The sequence below is a fragment of the Denticeps clupeoides genome, chromosome 10 (genome assembly GCF_900700375.1).
Source record: "Denticeps clupeoides chromosome 10, fDenClu1.1, whole genome shotgun sequence".
NCBI classification, from domain to species: domain Eukaryota; kingdom Metazoa; phylum Chordata; class Actinopteri; order Clupeiformes; family Denticipitidae; genus Denticeps; species Denticeps clupeoides.
Window position 1 is genome coordinate 12,648,513 of NC_041716.1, and position 22,967 is coordinate 12,671,479.

Genomic DNA, 22,967 nt, shown 5'->3' on the forward strand with positions numbered 1-22,967 from the left:
TGTCTCCAGGAACTGTCCCTGTAACTACTGGTTGTAAGTCGCTCTGGATAAGGGCGTCTGAGAAATGCTGTAAATGTAAATGTAAATGTGAGTTTGAGGTTCGTCCCTCAGGCCTTCCTGCAGTGTGTGTGTCACAATGACAGTTATTCAGATAGAGAGTCAAATGTGTGTGTCTGAGCTCTGGCGACTCCCGTGCAGTGTCGTATCCACACACTCTGTATGCATGGCTGCTCTCCAGAAGCAGAGCTTTCTTTATTTAAAGCTGTCAGTAGTGAAGTGGGGCTGTAGTGTGTGGAAGTGTTTTGCATGTGTGGGACTGTGTATGAGTCTGTGTGTGTGTTTAACTGCTCCTCATTATTCAGGATTTTCCTTTGTTTTGTCCCTCCTGTAGGATGCAGAGGAATGCTGTGCGGTTTCGGGGCCGTGTGCGAGAAGAACAGCGCTGACCCGTCGAAGGGCGAGTGTGTGTGCAAGAAGATGACGTGTCAGTCTGTCGTGGCGCCAGTCTGCGGGTCCGACTCCTCCACGTACTCCAACGAGTGTGAGCTGGAGAAAGCACAGTGTAACACGCAGAGGCGCATCAAGGTGCTGCGCAAAGGACCATGCTGTGAGTCTTCCTCTCTCCCACTCATACACACACAGACATAATTACTCTCCTAGTTACAACACATGTGCTGAATGCTGCACACACACACACACACACACACACACACACACACACACACACACAGTGACACTTATGTGCAACACAGTTCCACGATATCAAAATATGTTAAATGCATAAGCAGAACACGCAAGCTCGAGTTACAAAAAAATTGTTTCACACATATACAGACCATAAAACTTACAGACCTATGACCATGCACACACCATGCTCATCCATCCAGCTCACACTTACACTTACACACAAATATTTATTTGCATTTATTTGGTCACATACAGATTGGCATCATCGCACACACACTGACCCATGACAAGATACCCTCAGAGTCCTTGTCTGGAACAGAATTGCACACTTATTTAGCTCATTAGCATGTTTACAATGTGCTGGCTGTTCAGTCCCAAGCTGAGGTGAGGGGTCTGCTGGCTGAATGCAGCTTATTGTATTTTTTTAGCGTTTCCCTGATTGGCTAGAAATTGCTAATGCCGTTCTGCCATTTAGCCGACCCATGAGCTGTGCCAGTGAGTGCTAATTATTGGAGTCGGCTGAACGCGACATCCAGAACCTTCACAAAACCATAATTGCAACCCCATGCTCCGGCAGACTGCTGCATAGACCAGCAATTCAGCTCAGATTTCCCTGCCTGCACCGGCATCATGAAAAATCGTCGAAGCCCACACATGCATGTACACACATATGCACATTCATATTCCACAGGGAGAGATACGCATTCACAGAGAGAGAGAGAGAGAGAGAGAGAGAGAGAGAGAGAGAGAGAGATGAATGCACATAAACACGTTCATGCTGATACAGAACCTGAGCTGATATTATTAAAAAAAAATACTCTCCCCAGTGGACAGCTTGTGACATTATTCTGCAGTAGGTGTGATTTTAAACTTAAATTAATATCAGCGCACAAGTGATGGAAAGATGAATAAAAAAAAGAGAGCGGGCACATTGCAGGCTCTGGACCAGAACTATAAAAATAGAGAGAGAGAGAAGAGAATGAGAAAAAGAGAGACGTAGGAGAGAGAGAGAGGAATTGGCTCCCAGCTTATAACAATCAGGGGAGCGTGTTCGCTCTCATAATATTGGAGCTGCTGCTGAGTAAACAGACACTCTCGCTGCACGGCTGCGGGCGCTCGGCTCCGGTCGCGGCCTTGCGGAACGCCTGGGTCGGCCTGGCAACCAAGTGGAGGAGAGGCTCAACCTGAGCCATGATCGATAAGCCCAGGGCATCGATCACGCATGCATTTTCCACACTTATCTTTCTCGCCGCCGGTTTCTGCGATCATTCTTATTCCCCTTGTCCCTCACCAGGTGGCTGACCCGAAGCCAGGACCCCCAGCGTGTCACATGATGGTTACTGCGTTTAGCTTCCGTTCCATAATGAACTCCGCCGATGAAGCCGGGACAGTTTGTTCCTCTGTGAGAACCTGGCTTTTCGTCATGCCAAAAGCTTTGATCAAAAAATTACTTTTCAAAGTTATATAAGAATACCTTTTGAAATTGTTATTTGCTGGTTCAATATTAGTCATCCATCCATTCTCAAACAAAATGAAAAAGGTTTTCAGCTGATTTTTTTTTCTTCAGAACAAGATTTAATCTTTAACCCAAAATATCCTAAAGGTATTATGGGTGCTCTATTCCAATATTCTAACTTTTAAGATATGGAGGATTTAGGTATGCATAGATATATTGATCTTCCTTTCGCTTCTCTTATTAGTTTCTATGTTCAGAAAAAAAGCATAAATGCTTCACACATTATTGCACATTCACACAATGGTTCATCCTTGATGAATTAAGTCTATAATAAGTCTATATGTGGAAGTCAATGTGCTGGATGTGATCACCAAACAACAAGACTTTCAGAGAAAGTCTGAAAAGTGCTAATGAAAGCAAGTTATTCCTAACCAGTAATGTTAGTTATATCCTTATTTAACTTCTGACTAATTAGTAACTACAATATCTAATGAACTCAGTGTACAGCATAAGAGCTATCTTGAGCCACCACTTTTAACTAGACAACCCGAAATCAGGGCAGTCCTTGGCATGGAGGAATAAAAAGTAGTGATGTGAAATGTGTGATGAGTTATGGATTGCTTTTTGGAGTAAGTACCGAAGCTTAGGCCAAGAGATCACTGTGGGTTGCAGAAATTGTTCAGCTCCGCGCCCGCTACCGTGTAGCCCCGGCTGCTGATAGTTGAGCAGAGAGCTGCACCCCTGGGTTCTACTGGGGAAACTAATAATGGGGAAATCAATATGTTTCCACCCCCGTGGGAACCCCGAAGCCTTGTTCTTTAATTGCAGTGCTGCGGTTCATTTCACTCGCAGCCTTTTTCTTCTCGTCTTGACGTAATGCCGCCGGACACGCCCGGCCCAGACTGCGCTGTCACATATTTTGCACATTTGGAGGTGCAATGAACATGCATCTGGATGTGTGAGGAATCGGAGGAGAGGTGCCAGTGTTTTCCTGGGTGCCTTAAACCTGGCAGAGAAAAGGCTTTTCCGCTATTCGAGCACCGATTTAGATCCCTCAACTGTGATTACAGCACTGAAAATACATTTAGCTTGGAATCACACCCTTCCATTAAACCAAACGATAGATTTGGTTCTTTTGGAGAATAGCCTGTCCTTTCTGGTGGGCCGCTCTGGGCCGGCTGCAGCCCTTTCATGGGTGATGCCAGTTAAGCGGCGGTTGGCATAGCAGGGGTTGAATTGGCACTGATTTATAGGTTCGGGGGAAGGGCTTGCCACTGCTGGGAGGCGTGGAGAGAGAGCTGATTTCCTCCCTCTGCGAGGCGATTGTTCACTCTGACAGCTCGTTACTCAGCCTGACGTCGGTCCTCCGGCGACGTCGGCGTGGCACTGAACTTATAGAGAAGACAGCACTTCCGCGATGTCCGTCTCGCGGCCGGGCCAGAGCACGGTGTAATGATGTGTCCTCTTGTCTCCCATCCACCTGGAACTTAAGACACATGCACAGCCACGGCTGCTGCTCTTCCAAGTGGCTTCAGTGTCCCCCGGAGGCCATTACACAGCTGGCTTCTTTTAGGTTTTCAGTGGTACGTGCATCCCTCTCTAATTCTCGGAGTGCACTGAACCCATCTGCTGCGTCCTCGACTGTTGAGGACAGGACACACAGTTCTTTATGTTGGCTGTGCTGGGTCTTAAAAGTAATTCAACCAGCTGTTTTCCAATAAACAGACACTACAACACATTCATCTAATCATAGAGTAAATCACCCTACTAAAGAGTAGGGGTGTTGAAATTAATCGTGTAATCACAATGACGTTGCTTAGTGATTTTGTGGCCATTTTTGTGTTAAAAAGTAGTACCGGCAGTGACTGTGGTGGCCTTATCTGAGTACAGCGCCGCTCCGGGTAGAATTTTAACGCCACGTCACTCTGCGGCTTTGTTCTCGCACATGCAGTCAACATTAACAGAAGTGTTGAAGAACTTTGACCGCTATGACCTCTCGTGACTTATTTTTGCATGACCAATAGAATCTAAGCAGGCAAGTGTTCTTTCTGCCACTTCAAAAACACACACATGAAGCAGAGATGGAGATCTTAACAGTGTCTGAGTGTGCTGTGATGTACAACATTACATTATCTTACCAGGAGTTTAGAAAAACCATGCATATGCGTGCCACGTTAGGTCTGAAAGAGGCTTTAGATTTTCTCCAACGAGCAGAAAAGTTGTTAGCAATTTTTATGCTGTTTGTGGCTTCAGTTTGTAATGGGACATCAATATCGAGGCATTGATAATCATAATCGAATTGAGTCGTGAGACCAGTGAAGGTTCACACCTGTACTAAAGCAGCAATCAACTAAATATTTTGGAACTGGCTCTAAGCACAGCACTGTCCATTTTTCATAAAATAATTAAAGAATGAACATAGTTGTTCTATATCTTGTCTATAGTTTTATCTTGAATTATTCATTATATTATATCCTTTATATTGATGTGTAATTATTTCTTTTTGCTTTTGCAGCCATAAGGGCTGGAGTGTTTGATGGTGTTTCTTTTAATTTATCTATATCCATACGGAGCATGCTGGAAAGATAAATGATTTGGAGTTTTGTATGTAAAGGTTAGGACTGTCATTCAAAATATATCTGCACTTTCACTATCTGTCAGTTTGATTGAATGACTGTCATTTGAAGTCTCTGTGAGAGAGACTACATTGTACATTCTGGTTCTAGTAAATTATAAAATATATATGAAATATAATTAGTATTAATAACAATAATGAATTTTTTTAATAGCTTTTTCTGAAATTGTAAAAAGGTTTTATGGGTGAGTAGTTCCAACATTCTTCATTAATGTGGCAACCAAATGATAATTATATCATATATGCAAACATGGTAATGTCCTGAAACATTAGCAATTCTGTGATTATAAAGGTAACACAAATGCATTTAAAAAATAAAGGAAATACATTTCACTATTTTTAAAAGTTTGGCATGTACGCGTGGAATAAGCTTCTTATAAGGTTCTTTGCCTCTGCATTTTTTTGGTCAAAATCCTTTAATGCACTTGAAGTTATGGATTATCCTTCACTTATAATTACCTTTTAAATATAAAAGAAATTGGAGCATGAAGTTGAAAACTTTTAAATAACTTTTACATACAGTGGGGGGGAAATAATATGATCTCCTGCTGATTTTGTAAATTTGCCCACTGACAAAGCAATGATCAGTCTATAGTTTCAATGGTATGTTTATTTGAACAGTAAGAGAGAGAACCATAACAAAAAATCCAGAAAAGTGCATTTCAAAATTGATAGAAATTAGTTAACAATGATCCCTTTGTATATGTGCTTTAGTACTTCTAGTACGGCAAAACGTTTGCTGGCAAATCACAGATGTCAGAGATGTTCTTGTAGTTTGCCACAAGGTTTGCACATATCTCAGGAGGGATCCTCTTTGCAGATCTTTTTTTCAATGCCCTGGCTGAGGGAAGGAGGTTTTTACCCAAGAATTGACAGTACATGGCCCCAACTATCCTTCCTCTTATGCGGTGCAGTTGCCCCGTCCCCTTGGTAGCAAAATGATTCCACCTCCATGTTTGACGGTCGCCAGGCCCAGCCCTAATAAATTTGGAGGCCAAGGCAAATATTTTAGGCAGCGCATTGAACAGCACTTTTTATACTGTTGTCTTGAAACAGTGTCATGTTGGTATTGTTATTATTACTAATACTTCATAGGCCTTGCTATGCATGTAAATTCATGTAGGCTTGTTATTTTTATTTTAAAGGACATTAATACCAACGAATTTCAAGGAGCACTTCTCTTCTTCTGATTGTGGCACCCCTGGATGGATGGTGCCCTTAGCTTTTGACTATATTGCCTATGCCAAGGGCCGGTCCTGATGGTGGGGGCGGTCTTCTTGGAGTCATAGGCTGCAGACCTCCTCCTCCAAGTATGACGAGTTGAGTTGATGCCAAAGAGCTCGGTTTTGTGTTTTCTTGAGCAGGGGGACCTTGCCAAATTTTTTCTTGGTGACTATCTATTCATTTGTTCATTTGCAAGTTGTCTAGGAGTTGTATAGGAGTTCTATAAAATACACCTGGGAGCCAGAAAACTTGATAGGGGTCCAAGGGTTAAGAAGACACAGAAGCAGGACATCTTTGAACCAAGTATTTATTAATAGTAACAGGCACGTGGGCTGAAACAAAACACAAAACGAAACATAAACACAAAACGAACTAAGAGGAACCTAGAGGTGTGTGTCAGTAGACAGGAACAAAACCTACAAACAAGGTAGGTTGAGGCCCACGTTAATGTGGCAGCACCTACTGGGTGCTGCCTTATGGTTCTTATGGAGTCCTGGTCCATCAAGCCTAATTGTTTCAGATGGGATGGATCAGGACTCCATAATCTGGTGCAGGAGCACCTACTGGGATTGCCAATGGCTTTTGGGTGTCATATAATCTTTGTGTTTTTATTTGTTCCTCAATTTGAGTGATCTCTATGCCTCCAAGGAAGAGAAGAGTCACCTCACTGCTCTCTTGGGTGGGTTTTCAGTGCCTCCATGGGATCCACAAGACACACTTGCCCTAGTTAAGACTATATAAAATGGCATTGTCACCACGGCTTTTGAGAGCACATGCTAAAAGCCATATCTGGTAAAGCACTGAGACTTTGGTCTGCAGTGTCAAAAGGCTTTAGTGGGTCTAAAAATACAGCAGATGAAAAATGTCATGTTTTTTTAAGATCAGGGAGAGTGGAAGCGTGGCGGAGGGTCCACATTATGCCGAGCTTTGAATGCACAGTGGAAATTGCTTGATAATTTGTGTAGATGAAATGGTCACTGTCTTTAAACCCGGTTGCCGGAAGAAGGGGACGAGAGGTGTTCGAGAGAGTGCGAGAGGGAGGGGGATGCAAACCAAAGTGCATTTAATTTGAGGCTGCCCTGTGCTGAACCTTGGCATTCATTTTAATTTAATGCCCCTCCTCCCTATTTTCTGGTTCAGATGTAGAAACACAAGGTGGCTGACCTGTCATCTTTTCCCAAACGCTCTTTCATATCTGAGCTTTTTATTTCACCGGTGGAAGAATATCCCTGTCGACGCTCTATTCCTGTCTCCTCCTTGTCGGTCTGTTTATATGATCAGCCATAATCCGGGCCTGATGGGTCGTCTGTGCTGAAAATGGATTAGGTGGGTGGGAGAGGTTTGGTGAGGGTGAAGGGCACTCGTCAATGAATAACGCACCCTCCCTCCTGCATCCAGCCAATGATCTTAGAAGGTTAGAACACACACAAGCACACACAAGGAAGAATACCAAGGATTCTTTTACGTCTTTGTGAGAATCTACGACAATAATTATGTAACAAATGTATCTAAGACTTCTCTGACCATACGCCTAAACTACACACACACACACACACACACACACACACACACACACACACACACAATGAAAGTAAAGATGAATACAAAGGATTGTATTTTGTCTGTAGTTATGTAAACCAAACCCTAGCCCTTTAATCTAATAGAGGTCAATACACACACACACACTCACACAACTACACATACACAGCCGGACTGCTTTTTTTTTTCACCAGTGGTTATAATTGGCTTTGTGAATGGTATCTCTGTGGTCACCAAGTTGGCCTTGGTGCTGGCAGGAGATAACGAAGATTACCACAGGCCCCACGCCCGCATCACTGCGCCTCGTACCCACGCAGCCTTTACCCTTTAATATGGCCAGCAGCCACAGCTTTTCCTAAAATTCCAGTCATGAATTTATGCAGCCTGCTCAGCTGCATAATGCATTTTTATTCCCCTCTAACGATACTGATACTCCAGAAATATGGGGTCTTTTAGAAACTTCCGGACAACATGGAAAAAGTGCTACAGTGACAGCCGCTCGGGCAATTTAGCATATTCCAGGGGCTTTCAACGGCTTGTAACTGCACTGTTATTTTTTTATTTATTATTTTTGGCTTATTTGTTTTTTAAAAAGTAGTCATTACATCTATTTGCATTTTTTAATAAGCACAAGTGGAGGCAGAATAATTCGGGAAGCAATCACCACCTTATGCAGCTTATTAGTTTTATGACAAACAGAAAGAAAAGTCCCCCGCCGGCGCACGAAGACAAGCATATTTTGTGCGTGATAATGGTTATTGACAGAGACGTTCCAGCTCGTATCTCGTCTTTGGCATATTCCAATAATTGGTCCTTACACACACATGCACTGTCTCTCTCTGTGTCTCTCATTCTTGCGGAATTGTAGAACTTCTATTTTCTCATCCCATTCACCTTTGCCCGAGATCATTTCTCATGTCAAATGTCAACACACACACACACACACAAACTGTTTCACTAAGCAGGCCGTATGTAGATTGTCTTCTCCAAACTGGCCAATGATTGTTCGAATGGACTTGAAGACTGTCCGAAACTGCATGACTCCATGGGCAGGGCCACGTGGCTCAAAGTCCAATGTCACTGGTTAAATTGAACAAGGCGAAGGGGATTTTTCTGAACTGTTCGTCTGGTTGCAAGTGGCGCAGAATCTGTCCTGCTCTTCACTCATGGACTGAAGGGAGATGAAAGGGGAAAACAGTGGTCGTAAGGCACAAACACGCGGCACTAGTGAAAGCACGCTAACTTCTCTTTAGCGGTAAAAACGTATACAGTCATCGCTCCATTACAGAAAGCTCAGAGTCAGGCGCTTGTGCTTTTGTTGTGCCCCTCTATCTCCCGGCACCTCCGTCTGCTGCTCTGCTCACAGGGAAGAGCAGCTTATCACACACTCCAGAAATATTGAATTCCTGTCCTACCAAACACACACCGTATTACTGACTGAAGTGGAACTCAAGCTATATGTTTTTTTCCCATGTGTGCTGCTAGAAAAATGTGATTGATTTTGAGTTTGTGTTCACATTTCAAAGCTCTGGAAGACTTACTCGTGCTTTCTGAAACAGAACTGGCACAGGCAAGTATGAGTGACATTTGAAGAAAATGCTAAAATCGCTGTTCAGTCTTTTTTTTTGTTCTGGGAGAACATCTGGCTGTCAGAAATGTTGAGGGAAGAGAGTTTTCATTATTGTTCAATTTTGATTATTTTTGTACTTCAGTACATGCTTGCTATAGACAAATTTATTTTCCAATTGACCATAAATTGAGTACAAAAGTGGTTTTTGGCTAATTTAATGAGATTCTGATTTGAGTGCTCTCAGTGGAGATGCACAACAGAACTGTGATTGTCTCGCTGTTTTTTATTTTAAAATGAATGTCAGACCCTGCTCACATGCATGTATTATATTAACCAGGTCAATTTGACGACACCCAGATTAGCTGAAGGCTCTTTTTGTAATTAGAGTAATTCCTCTAATTTAAAAGTGACCAAAATTTCATCCAAGTGGTAATAGGTAGAGTTTCGCAGGCACAAACATCCTCCACTACAACCACTGAACATCCAGGGTATGGACATTGAGGCTGTGAAGAGCTACTGGTACCTTGGTGTTCATCTGAACAATAACCTGGACTGGACTCACAACTCTGATGCCCTCTACAGGAAATGGGCAGAGAAGGCTGTTCCTGCTGTGGAGCCTCAGGTCTTTTGGAGTGAAGGGCCCACTCTTGAAGACCTTTTATGACTCTGTGGTGGCATCAGCCATCTTTTATGGTGTGGTCTGCTGGCGAGGTAGCATCTCTCCTGGGGACAGAAAGAGACTGAACAGGCTGATCCAGAGGGCCAGCTCTGGCCTAGGATGTCCTCTGGACCCAGTGGAGGTGGTGAGTGACAGGAGAATGGTGGCTAAGCTATCATTCCTGCTGGACAACATCTCCCACCCCATGCAGGATACCCTGACAGCACTGAGCAGCTCCTTCAGTTGCAGGCTGCGGCACCCACAATATTCAGAAGGTCTTTCCTGCCAACCACTGTCAGACTTTACAACAGTTGACCACTCATATATAGACTTGCACGTGTCCAATACACCATATCCATTTTTCTTATGTGCAGTATGTGTACATCTACCCACTCTGTACATATGTACAATTGTATAATGTTATATTAATTTTATATGTATAATATGTACATATATATAATTTTTTTATGTATATACTGGCATTTTTTTACAAATCACATTCACAGTCTTTTTCTTTTCTAGGACTATTTATTCGCTTATTTGTACATTGAACTTTTTACATTATACAGTTGACATATTGTCTGTGCTATTGTTTTTTTGCTGCTCTTATCTTGTATTGTCTACTTTCTGCCGTGACTATGTAAATTTCCCTCTTGTGGGACTAATATCTCTTATCTTATCTCTCTTATTACCTTTAATGAATAGTTCCTGTGTAGAACCTTCTTCACTCCTTTGCATGTTAAATGAGGGTGACAGTATAGGCCTAAATCACTAGAAAAGTTAGATAATCAAATCTAGATAATCAAATTCAACATTTGTATCTCATTCACAAGATTTTGTCCAGATTTTATTTTTATTTTTTTTCTTGCTTCTCTCTGTCCCAGAGCCCTGCTCTGTACTCTGGTCCAACTGTTTACAGTGCTTTGTAGCGGTAATTGTTCTCTCTTTTGTAATAAGTGTTCACTCTTTTTGTTACAAATTGTTTTACAAGCGGTTGTACATCCTCATTCTCTCTCTGCTAATTTTCACACCCTAATTCTGAAAAGCATCATCTGTGGGGACGTAAGCATATGCTAGGTAACTGGCTGCAGGTTTACTCCTTCCTCATCCTGGCGCTTAATCCCTGTAAAAAAAAAATGGTCGACAAATGGTGGCCAAGCTCTCCCACGCCTCGGACAAACACTCGCCCTCAGCATTACAAGGTTGTCAGCTGTCAGCGGCGAATGGGGGGGAATGGTCCGTGTCAGTTTATCAGTTTTCGCGGCCAATTTTCCCCCCTCTTTTTCTCATTCAAGGGTAACATGGAAGCATGTAAAACAGGAAGACAGCTGCAGTCAAATAAGAGCTTTGAAGAAGCACATCAAAAGAATGAATCATCCCTCCACCGCCTGGCTGAGAGAGCGTGCCCATGGGGGCGCTAGATGGGGTGGGGTGCACCGGGGAGGCCTGCCAGTTTGGTCCCACCCCCTCCTCTGTCCATCTGTTGAGGGCAGTGAGCCCGGGCTGTCAGGAAAGAACAGGATCCCGGTGACGCCCTACTCATTGCGTCCTGCTTTTCTCCCGCTGCCATACTAGCGACGATTGCGGTGACATCTGTGTTTCTGCCTCACGTGATGCCCCGTGACATTTTTTCAATTCATTCTCATTCCATCAGTTTCTTGTACTTGATGAAAATAGGGAATATCCTTACAAAATTCCTCTCCTCCATTCCAATGAATGTTTCCATGGTGGTGGAGGAAAGATAATTAGCTGGGATAAACTGAAATGATTTTTTAATAAAGTGTGTATTGTTTTACGTAGACTGGAATAATTGTGTCGCTCTGCATCCACAAACCTGCAACCCCAAACTTGCTCCCCCTTGTTGTAATGCTTGTCACAGTCCTGCAGTCAATTTGTCTGCTTGTCTGCACTGGTTGGGGAAACCTTATCTGCGAGCGCAGCAGCGAGGTTTGTGAATTTCACCCAGACGACCTCTCAGCATTCCGCTCAGAACCCGTCTGTCCCGCCCGTCGGCTCGATAAGACAATGGATAACTGCACGCCAGTACTTAATGGGATGGAAACGACATACAAATTCTCTGTAGTGTTACAGAGCAAACACATGCTGGGGCGGGGTCTCCCACTGCAGGAACGTCTCATGTGCTTTGGATGCCCGTTGGGCAGACAGATGTGTTTCCCGCGTCCACTCCTGGGGGCCCTGAACTCCATTCCAAGGAATTATGGGTAGAGAAAGGGCATAGGAAATACGAAGGATTTGGAAGGTCTCTTTGGATGACAGACATTGGTGGTTAAAGAACTTGCAGTGTCATCATAGTCATCATTTTTCATATTCAGAGACCCTGAGCTGCACTCTTAATTAGTAAAAGTGTTACTTGCAGAAGCTTCCTTTCATCCGTGACAGGGTGTATGTGAACATACCTCTTACCCTCCAGTCTCCAGGAGACCTGGGACCAAGAACTTGGTTTGTTAGTGAACCCATCCAGTCAGTTCCACTGAAGACTGAGGGAGAAGGATGTGTCAAGAGGAAGTGAGAAGCAGATCTTTTTTTATTAATAGGAGATATGGTGGCTTTGATCAGATGCCACGGCTGAGAGGCACTGATCTCAACTTCTCATTAGCATCCGGCTTGTGTTTTATGTCGCACAAACGCCGTCCTCTGGGAAAAGTTGGAAGACATCAACCCAAACTATGTGCACCTATTTTGTTTTTACACTTCCCTCCATCCAACAAAAATAAACTGGTAAATTATGCAGGAAAAGGTGCACAGATTCATAAATACTCAACTGAATGAACTAGGAGACAGACAAAAGCATGTAACAATAAGCCATATGAGAGCTGGGTGGGCTTGTCTGTAGAGATGGACAGAATAGGAAATTAAAAGCCTATCCATGGGATGGCCTGGACCCCAAGCTCCGGCTACCGCCGTGTTCATCAGCAACTTTCATAAATATTTATCAAAAACATGATAGTCATTGTGTGAGTTTATGGCACCCAGCTAATCTAATGCAAATACATATTTTGATCAGATTATTGTTTCCTCCCACCTAATAGATGCATTTTATATGAACTTTATGTGTAATTTAAATTTGAGTGGCATTATGTTTAATAGCTGTAATGCATTGGGATAAAGTAGCACTTTTTGGTTATCAGAAGAATGAAAAATGAAAATGAAAAACCATGGTTTGGTGTACTTGCAAGAATGAAGATGCTCGGCATCCTGTTCCCATCACCAACGGGAAATGAAAGAGTATGGCATCAAGTAATGTGCCCTGAGTAACACAGACCTCTATCTTTTATCCTGTCTGAACTGATGCAGACTGACCAGGGGAGGCTTCTGGGAGAAGTGTGGGTCTTAATGCATCTTTGGATCCTTAAGAGGAAGTGGTCTACAGAATTTTGAAAGCGTTTTTTAAATTATAGAATCTGTATGTGTTACCCTTGAATCACAAAGTACTGCCCTTAGCCAGCACTGCAGGCCACGTCCCCCTTAATTCTCCACATCTGCCCTGCCTCAGTATTTAGGCTTGCCTAAAGACTGAAGAAGGGAGACATTTCCTTTGTCTTGTCTTGAGTCAGTGTGATGCACTTCTGGGATAATGATCACTTGGGACAGTAATCAAGTCACATTCATGGTCAGAATGGGTTTTCATAATGCAGCTGCCTTTTGTGTTTGAGGTTTGGTGGTGTGTGGAGTGATCCCCGTGTGAGTGTCGACCCCGTGTGTGTGTGAACTTTATTACATTGGAATGATTTTATCAAACATATGTTTACCATTTAAAATTTTAACAATAGAAAAACACACATAAAAACATAACCCATCCGGCTCCATCCATACAAGATAAAGTGAGAAGTGTTAATAAGACCGCACTAGTCAACATTCATATAAATCTATGCGCACACACACATTAATCCTCACCCACCGGTGTTTACATTCAAATCGGCGCACAGTGCAAATAGCAAGAGAAATGTCCAGACTGAAGAAAATCAATCTCACTTGGTCAGATGAGTCGATAAGACAATCACGTTGATAAGAGGACTCAATGAGGGCTGTTGCTGATTTCTGTGCATTTTTTATGTCTGGGAACTTTTGCGTTCCAGGAGGGGTCCAAACGATCTGTGGCAAGCAATGAAACAAAGCAAAGGAACAAACCCACTATTCAGTCAGGGAACACATGATGTCACCCCATACAGAACGAATGAGAAACGTTGACCGCAGGGACAGACTTCTACCAATGGACCTTGCAAACAATAAAAAATTCTGCATAAATGTATACATTTAGCTGGGGCGAAATTTTCTGGAAAATGACTGAGCAATGAATTATGGACTTTATTGGATGAATCAGTGTAATTACTCTTAGTCTTGGATGCATTTGAAGGACCCTCTAAATCAGGACAGTTGCAAGTAGATGTGTGTCACAGTCACTGGCCCTGGAGGATCCAGCACCCAAATTTGAGTATTTCTCTTACGTATGTGTCTATGATTGCCATGATGCAGAAAACACGGACAAAATTATGGAATTAAACATTTTTGGGTTGCACGGAACTTGATTACTAGCAGGGATAACTAACGTAATCCAGTCGGGATCATAATAAGTTTGCAAACCCGATCATAGACATAGAATAAAAAATAAATAATTTGACTGTTGTCTTTTCTTTACTTTCCTTCTTGTGTTTACAGCTCTGAAGGACCCCTGCAGTGAGATGAACTGCACCTATGGCAGCACATGCATCCAATCCTCTGATGGGCTGTCAGCAAAGTGCATGTGTCCCCTGAGCTGTGACAACCTGCCTTGGCAAACTGTGTGTGGAAGTGATGGCAAAGACTACTCAAGCGAGTGTGAACTGCACCGCAAGGCCTGCGAGAACCAGAGGAATGTCCGTGTGCAGTTCACTGGACCCTGCAGTGAGTCCTTTACACTACACACTTCCAAAACATACTCCAGGTCTATGCCCAGATCTGAGACTTTGTGTACCTTGACACAACTTTGAGAGTGTAGTTGGAAAGTTGGTCTTTTACAGTTTGGTTATGGCCAATGTGATGGGGAGCAAATTAAACTACTGTGTAAGGTTTCAGTCTGGCAATATCCGAAAAAAATATCGAAGAATTGTTCGATATAGGAAAGTACATCATGATATTTTTTAACCCTATTGGAGCCATAATACTTCTTATAGTATAACATAAGTATAGCGTAAGTATATCTGTAGTCTATTTGCAGCTATAGAGCAACTGAAGGCCTGTACTGTAATTGTGGTTTGAATATATACAGTACAGGCCAAAAGTTTGGACACACCTTCTCATTCAATGTTTTTCTTTATTTTCATGACCATTTACATTGGTAGATTCTCACTGGAGGCATTAAAACTATGAATGAACGCATGTGGAGTTATGTACTTAACAAAAAATCGAGATGGTTTGGGTTGAGCTGAACCGCAGGCAAAAGGGGCCAACAAGTGCTAAACACCTCTGGGAAATCCTTCAAGACTGTTGGAAAAGCATTTCAGGTGACGACCTCTTGAAGCTCATCGAGAGAATGCCAAGAGTGCAAAGCAGTAATCAGAGGACCAAAGGGCGGCTATTTTGAAGAAACTAGAATGTAAAACATGTTTTCAGTTATTTCACCTTTTTTTGTTAAGTACATGTGTTAACTCCACATGTGTTCATTCATAGTTTTGATGCCTTCAGTGAGAATCTACCAATGTAAATGGTCATGAAAATAAAGAAAACATATTGAAGGAGAAGGTGTGTCCAAAGGTGTGCCTGTACTGTATTTATTTATACTTACTCCACTACATTTATCATGTATACATAATTCTGATAAAGTCAGCAGCAGTTAGTTGTTACCCCCTCTGGTTCATGAATGCATATTGAAGGCATACTTAATGTAAACCGCTATGTCAGGATCTGATCCGGAAGGGGCTACTCCTGATCCGGTGTCCGAATTTAAGGTTCATCTTGTGTTTCATCAGCTTCCTGATTGTTCTCACCTGTGTATGATTGTATAAAGCTACCCAGTTCATGTATTTTCATGGTCGGGTCGTTCTGTCACGATGGCTGGACATGGCGAGGATGGAAGACATATATGCACAACGTCACGAGACAGGGGATTTATTATAGCAACACACGACAGAGGAAACATCACTAAACAACAACCCGACCACGAACAGAATATGAAACTCTGGCCTCCCGGACCGGATCCTGACACATTACCATAGATACATATCTAATCAAGTTTATCTTGCAGTAAATTGTAATTATCTTTAATTATTGTAATTATTTTCAATGCACTTGACAAACATGTTCTGCGATACTCTATATGTATACTACCAGTCAAACTTTGGACATACCTACTTTGTGATGGTTATGGAGACTAAGATTTTGAAGAATCCAATGCAAGAAATATTCAGTATTTTTTGTAACAGAAGAACGTTTTCAGTTTTGTAATATATTAGGTAAATACTGCAAGACCAATAAATGAGTAGGTGTATCCCTACTTGGCTGGTAGTGTATATCTTGTGGTAATCTTATGATTGGTTTAAAAGATATTTTAAATGAAAAGTTATTTTGTTTTAATTAAAAAAAATGAATGCATGCTAGATTTGTAATCATTGCCCTTACAATTGAAATCAAGGCAAAATGTACTCATTTACAAAATTATTTCTGGTTGTGCCAGTCCAACACTGCTCACCAGTTCTAAACTGATGGAGGTTTTTTCTACACCCACTGCACTGCTCCCCATGCCTGTGTAACTGTGGCCGCAGACAAGAAGGCTTCCTGGATTGCACTCTGTTGTGTTAATGGAAGGCTATGTTTTTGCAGCAGTAATGGCTGGCGCACACACAACGTCCCATTTCTGGAGTCAGTGCCCACATTTCAATAAATCCATTTGCTCAGGCTCGGAGCATCCACAACCCAGCCTGTCATGGCGGAGGCTGTGCCATTGTGCTAATGTTCACAATGCTCGACCTGGCAAGGCCAGCTCTGCCACCCCGTGCAGCCAGAGCGAGCATTATGGCCAAACCACACAAGCCCTTTATGTGCTATGTTGTCACTCTTTGTCTTTAATTAGAGGATTTGGAATCAATTTTTCCTCTACATTCCCTCTTTCTCTCCCTCTCTCTCATTCTCTTCGATCCCTTGTTCTGTCTGCTTTGTCTCTTTTTCTGTCTTTATCGGCCCATTTTCTCTCTCGGTCTTTGGGCTCATATTCTTGCTCTGTGCTTTGGGCTGGACTTGTTCGCAGGCTGCCATTGTTTTAATGTGCCACAGCATCGGATGAGCGCCTTGTCTCCTTTATTCTAAGGAGTGTATGGGCCGGGAAAGCTGTCACACTTATTTCAATAAGCATCACTGGGATTCCATTATGATTACAGCTGATTGAGGTGCCGTTCCGCTCCAGACCCCTGAGGGCCACAAAGGCCCCATCAAAGTCTTGCTCAGTGCTCATTTGGCTCCTGTCAAACGGCCCCAGATATCTTTTCATACTTTGGATTTTGGGCTGTTTTTCCTGGATGTGTGATTGGTGTCTGACAGCCAGCACAGCATCAATCAACATGGCCTGACCTCAGAGTGCAGTGCAGTGCAGTGCCAGAAGACTTCCTATCATGCAGAAGTCCCGTGTGGACAGGGCAGTGGGTTCAGGTAGTGGACGGCACACTTAGTGAGTTTTAGTTGACAGGGAACTGTAAATTGAATTAGAAAATGTATGTTTTGCACTCAGTTTTATTTTTTTTGCTCAATTATATGTGGAAACCATTTAGCTGAAAGTCAAAGTAATACATTCAATTTGTAGGCTGCAGTAATCCAGTGGTGTTAATGTGGGTTGAAATATGTTATGTTAAAATTTTGGAAAATTAGGAATTTCCAGACACAACTGTTCCACTCTCTCTGTTCCTCTTACTTTTTCTCTGGCATAGACCCCTGCAAAGCTACTGGGAGCACAGTATGCCGGGTGGAGCCTCTCACACGCAAAGCCATTCTGGGGCCACAGACATGCTCGATGTCTGCCAGTCCTGTGTGTGCCAGTGATGGGAATACCTACCTGAGTGAGTGCCAGATGACGCAGACGGCCATGGAGACGAAAACTGATTTGAGGGTGATCCATACCGGAGTCTGCAGAAAGCAGGGTGAGGACTGGTTCATGTGTATACACACTCACACACACACAAACAAAATATTTTATGTATTGGAATATATTTAATTTAATAAATGCTATTCTAACCATGTGCATATAGAACCATTGCTTATTAAATTACAGTAGCTGTAAGCCATTCCAATCTTCTGCAATAGTGAAGAACCCTTTGTAAGATAATGTGCTTTTATTGAAAGTAAAATGATTGTCATTATGATGTACAGCACAACAAAATGTGTCCTCTGCACTTAACCCATGCTTTGATCAGTGGCACCTCAGTGGCACCTTGGCGGTTTAGGATACGAACTGGCAACCTTCTGATTACGGGTCCACTTTCTTACCCACTAAATCGCCACTCTCCCTTAAAAGTAGTTGCATTGGTCAGTGTGTATTGAAATTACTAGTTTTAAGGAAGTGTGTTGTCTGAAAATGCAATGCATGCCTGTATGTGACGAATCTGTTTAAAGGTTCTATTGTATGAGATGCACCAAATTTCACTCTACAGGGCAGTGGCAAAAGAGCTTTCTGGTGCAGACACACACAGTCACAGATTCACACAGCTACTGAATTGAATTAAATCCATTCTAAAATGGGGGGAGGCCTATACAGCAGCCTTCCTCCATGACCAGTCTGTGTAACAACACACACACCCACAGAGAGAGAGAGAGAAGGTGGAGATACACAGTGGATTTTGAACAAATTAATTTGGGTTGCACTGTCATGTTGACACATGGGCTATGTGTGTATTTTGTAGTGTGTTTGTGCCACTGTGTCATTGGTGAGGGCGTATGGGCATCTGACATTGTACTGGACATATGGTGTGTGTGTGTGTGTGTGTGTGTGTGTGTGTGTGTTGGAGTGCTGAAGGAGTTTTAGAATTCTGTTATACGCACCAGCACCAGATCTGCCCACAAATAAGCAGTCATCTGTGACACACTCTTGCGCTGCTGCCCAATTCTATTTTTGCCAGTGAGTGTGTGCCTCTCCTTTCTGGGTTTCTTTGATTTTTTTTTTCTTTTTTATCACATTAAATGCGGTGCAATCCAGACTAAATGAGAAGTAGTCTGCATTCATCCTCCGTAAATAGCACACACTAAAAATGAAATCAGGTGAAGTACATCAGGGCTCACACATCCTGTCACATCAACTTGTCCCCTTAACACAATAAGGCTCTGTAATTTTCAAACGTAACGAAGGAGAGAAGTAATTATATTTCTGCCTCCATGACAACTCAGAGAGAAGGAAAAAGAGAAGGACAAACATTAATGATTCTGAATAGAATCAGGTCATTGATTAAACAATTGGGGCCGGTTAATTAATTCAGAGCTCTGAGCGTGTCTGTTTGACGGGGCTGATTGAAAAAGATGCTGTGATGAGAGAAAGTTTTAGGTGAGACTGATGGAGTGAAAGTGGGAGATTATAATGAGACTGATTGAGAGAGGTGGAGAAAGAGAGAGCATCTTCAGTCATTCCTGATTTCCAGCACTGTTAGTATTGACTATGTCTGTCTATGTGTGTGTGTGTGTGTGTGTGTGTGTGTGTGTCTTCTCCAGAGCAATGCAAGGACGAGTGTAAGTTCAACGGCGTGTGTCTAGTGGAGGGTTCGAGTGCACGTTGCTCATGCGAGCCCATCCACTGCGACGGCACGTACAATCCACTGTGTGGCAGCGACGGAAGCACCTACCCCAATGTGTGTGAGAAACGCAAGGCCGAGTGTCTAAGCAGAGCCCACATCTCCACCAATCACAGTGGGCCGTGTGGTGAGTACCGCAGCTCCTGCAGAGAACTGCTCCACACAGGCTGTTGTGAATCACTGCGTGTGTGTGAATGTGACAATTTATGTGTGTGAGAAAATGAGTGGGTGGGTGTGTCTGCGTGGGTGGGTGTGCACTTGGTGTTATTCTGAGGAGAGTGATATATGTGGTACAACTGTCTGTGTTGAAGGTTGTATGTATATATGTGTGTGTGTGTGTGTGTGTGTGTGTGTGTGTGTGTGTGTAAGAGAGAGAGTTGGTAGGGCTCCGTCTGCCTCATCAGCATCACACTCACGCTCCCCCCGTCGCATGTGACACACTGAATACACCTCATGATTCATTCATGTTTCCTGCGCCACGCCCGCACCACCCTTCCATCTCTGGGCCCCCACGCCCGACTCTGTCTCGCTCGTCATTCTCCTCATACTGTCCATTCTGTCTGTGTGGTTTCCTTTTAAACTTATTCTTTCTGTTGCAGTGTGTCAGTCAGTCTGTCTGTGTCCATATGGCGTCTGCACAGGGCCACGGTGGGACAAGCCACTCACCGTGAGCGGGGGACAGTTCAGCGTGTGACCTTTCATGAAGGAACTCTGACTGGGGCTGTTATGACCGTTTGTGTCTTTCTCAGGTGGACAAACAGCTGGTTGTGTGCTTCTGTCTGTCTCTGTCTTTCTCCCTGTAATGTGTGTATGTGTGTGTGTGTGTGTGTGTGTTGTACTGTTTCTCTGCAGTCCTGGGGACAGAAAGCACAGTGAGAGCTCTACGCGCTCAGAGTGCGGTGTTTGTCTGGTTTAAACCTCTCCTCTGACTTTTCCTCCTCCCCCGTTTTTCTCCTCCACACCAGGCCAGTCGCATGTGCATGACCCCCCCCCCCGCCTCACTGTCCTGGCACTGATGTCCCCCTCCTCCCCCTTCCTCCACCCCCTAACACTGTGCCAACATGGATCTGTAGCAAGTGCCAGCCGGGCTCAGTGGCGCAGTCCAGCCCCCCACCCACTCAGTGCTGCATGCTGGGCTCCCTTTGGACCAGAACAGCAATCCGGGCGGCGAACGGCCTGGATTTGCGGCACATGGTTAAAAACCCTGTTGGGCAAGGTGCTGCCACGAGCCACCAAAGCTGAGTCCGTATAGTGAGGTGTGCAGAAGATGGTGCCAGTGTTGGAGGCTGATAAAAACATGGCATCATGGAGTGAATTTTTTCCTCATCATTTATTAAACTGGTGCATAAATTCAAAAGGCAAGGCAAGGCAAAACAGTATGTTTATTTAATACATTTTATGTTTTTTTTTTTTTATTTTACAGAAAATGAAGCGTCTTACAGATTTAATTAAACATCAAAAGCCCTGCGTTGAGGTGTTACCGAAGCTGTTTGTTTTACTTCGGAGGGGGAGGGGGGAGCCAAGTTCTGCACACCTGCACACAGTTGGATGCATAATTATAGAGTTCGTCTGAACCCCCCCACCCCTCCCAAAACCCCCGGACACCCCCCCCCCCCAGCCATGTTAGGTGTGTTCTGCAGCAGAAGCGACAGACGGGGGTAGGTGAGAGCAAGACAGGAAGGGCACTGTTTAGCTCTAGTGTGGGGCTGGCTTGCTAGTGAAAGGTCAAAGGTGCTCTCAGGATTTATAGAAGTAGATTGCTGTAGTGGTTCTTGGTGTATTGATGAAAAGAAACTAACTACCCTTTTTGTTGGTGTTTAATTATTTCTGTCATCCAGAACGCAGTCTTCATTAATGACAGTTGTCACTCATCCTCCTCTCCATATTCTACCCCAGACAGCAGGATGAGTGTCATACCAGCGAGTTTCCGTCAGTGAGAAAAGTGAGATGGTGTGTTTGTTTTCCTGCCTTGAATGCCTTATAGTAACATTTGGCTATTTGCAACAGGGACATAACCAGACAGAAGTCAAATGTTCAGGATACAAAGGTCCTCATCATAATTTTGTTCCAGCCAGACTCTATTCTTCATCCAAGCGGTTAAACCAATTACCAAACCTGCTTTAATCTTATAATACAGAGGAGGTTTTAAAAAAGAAAAACGTGCCAAACGTGCCCATGCTGCTATCCTCCCGTTGACTCAGAAGATTTCAGTAATTAGCTGAACATCTTGGCTGAAGAATTGAGTTAAAAAGTCGCCTGGATGTAATAGAAATATGGATGATGACTTATACTTTCTTAACTGGAACTTTCCACTTCTGCTGCTGGTCTTATGCCAGTTCCAACATTCCTGGAACAAATGCTGCAGTTTTCAATTATTTTAATTTGTTTTATCTTTAAGACAAAGTAAAGAGTTGTAAAGAGTTAGAACTTTTCATGAAATGTACTTATCATTACTGACGCTGTAACTAGGTGTTGCCAACCTGACAACACAAGAGCGTGTGATCAGAGTAGACAGTTTATACACATGTACAACATATAATCACGTGCATGTAGTACAAAGTGGCGAGAAAAGGAGAAAATGCAATCATTTCAAAGTTAGGTTGACTTTGTTCCCTAAATGTGTCTGAACCACACCAAATGTGGCTCTGGAATGTGTTTCAAGAAACTTTCATGTGTTATGGAGCAAAGATGGGGAAATAACATTGTTATAGCATTGTTATACTGTTTGTGCTGCATAGAATGTGAAAAAGAATGTGGGTGAACAAATGATTTTGTTGGGTAATTACAACACCCACCCAAAATGTTGCTCAAATAGAAGCAGTGTGAGTGCCATTGACAGACAATGTGACGTCACACCCTGACATTCGAGAAGCCGTGTGTTCAGGCACATAGATAATACCATGTCAGTCCCATTATATCATTCCTGCGACCCCATCAGTAGCCTCCTGATGTCAAAGGACCAGAGGCTACCACGGCGGCGCTGAACTCTCTCAGGGCTGTCAGATGTTCTGTTATGTGGGTGAACGGCTGACAGCCTCTCATTTCTGACATTTTCTCTCGGGTTCCCCTTTCCTTTTCTCCATTCCAGCCCAAGACCATGTGGGGTAAGCCATACAGGAAGAGACTAGTGAACTTTCAGGTCCTTCAGATTGCAGCCCATATTTCCTGGATGCTGGGTCACTTTTTTCCTGAATGAAACAGAATGCTGATGCTCGGTGGTTGCAGTAGCTTGTGAAGTACAGAATATCGAATCTGAAAACCTAAAACCTGAATCTTAAAATAAAAAGATACCATCCCCAACCAATACACACACACTTTAGTTCTGTGCATGTGTGTTTAAAAGAAAGAGGTCTGTGTCGATGAGAAGGGTCTATGTGAAGCGCAGGTGACGCAGGTGACAGGCTGCTCTGATTAATATGTATCATTAACTTGTTTTA

At 43.3% G+C, this 22,967-nt stretch overlaps 1 protein-coding gene across 8 annotated transcripts in view; it reads left to right on the top strand.

Annotated features, from left to right (window-relative positions):
• The window catches only part of agrn (agrin), a 188,445-nt gene that overhangs the window by 105,057 nt on the left and 60,421 nt on the right, over positions 1 to 22,967 (top strand). For all 8 annotated transcript variants that reach the window (XM_028992672.1, XM_028992677.1, XM_028992676.1 and 5 more), the window contains 4 exons: positions 392 to 607; positions 14,447 to 14,671; positions 17,683 to 17,892; positions 19,451 to 19,657. In XM_028992672.1, the coding sequence (XP_028848505.1) occupies positions 392 to 607; positions 14,447 to 14,671; positions 17,683 to 17,892; positions 19,451 to 19,657 (858 nt within the window). The remainder of the gene's footprint in view (positions 1 to 391; positions 608 to 14,446; positions 14,672 to 17,682; positions 17,893 to 19,450; positions 19,658 to 22,967) is intronic.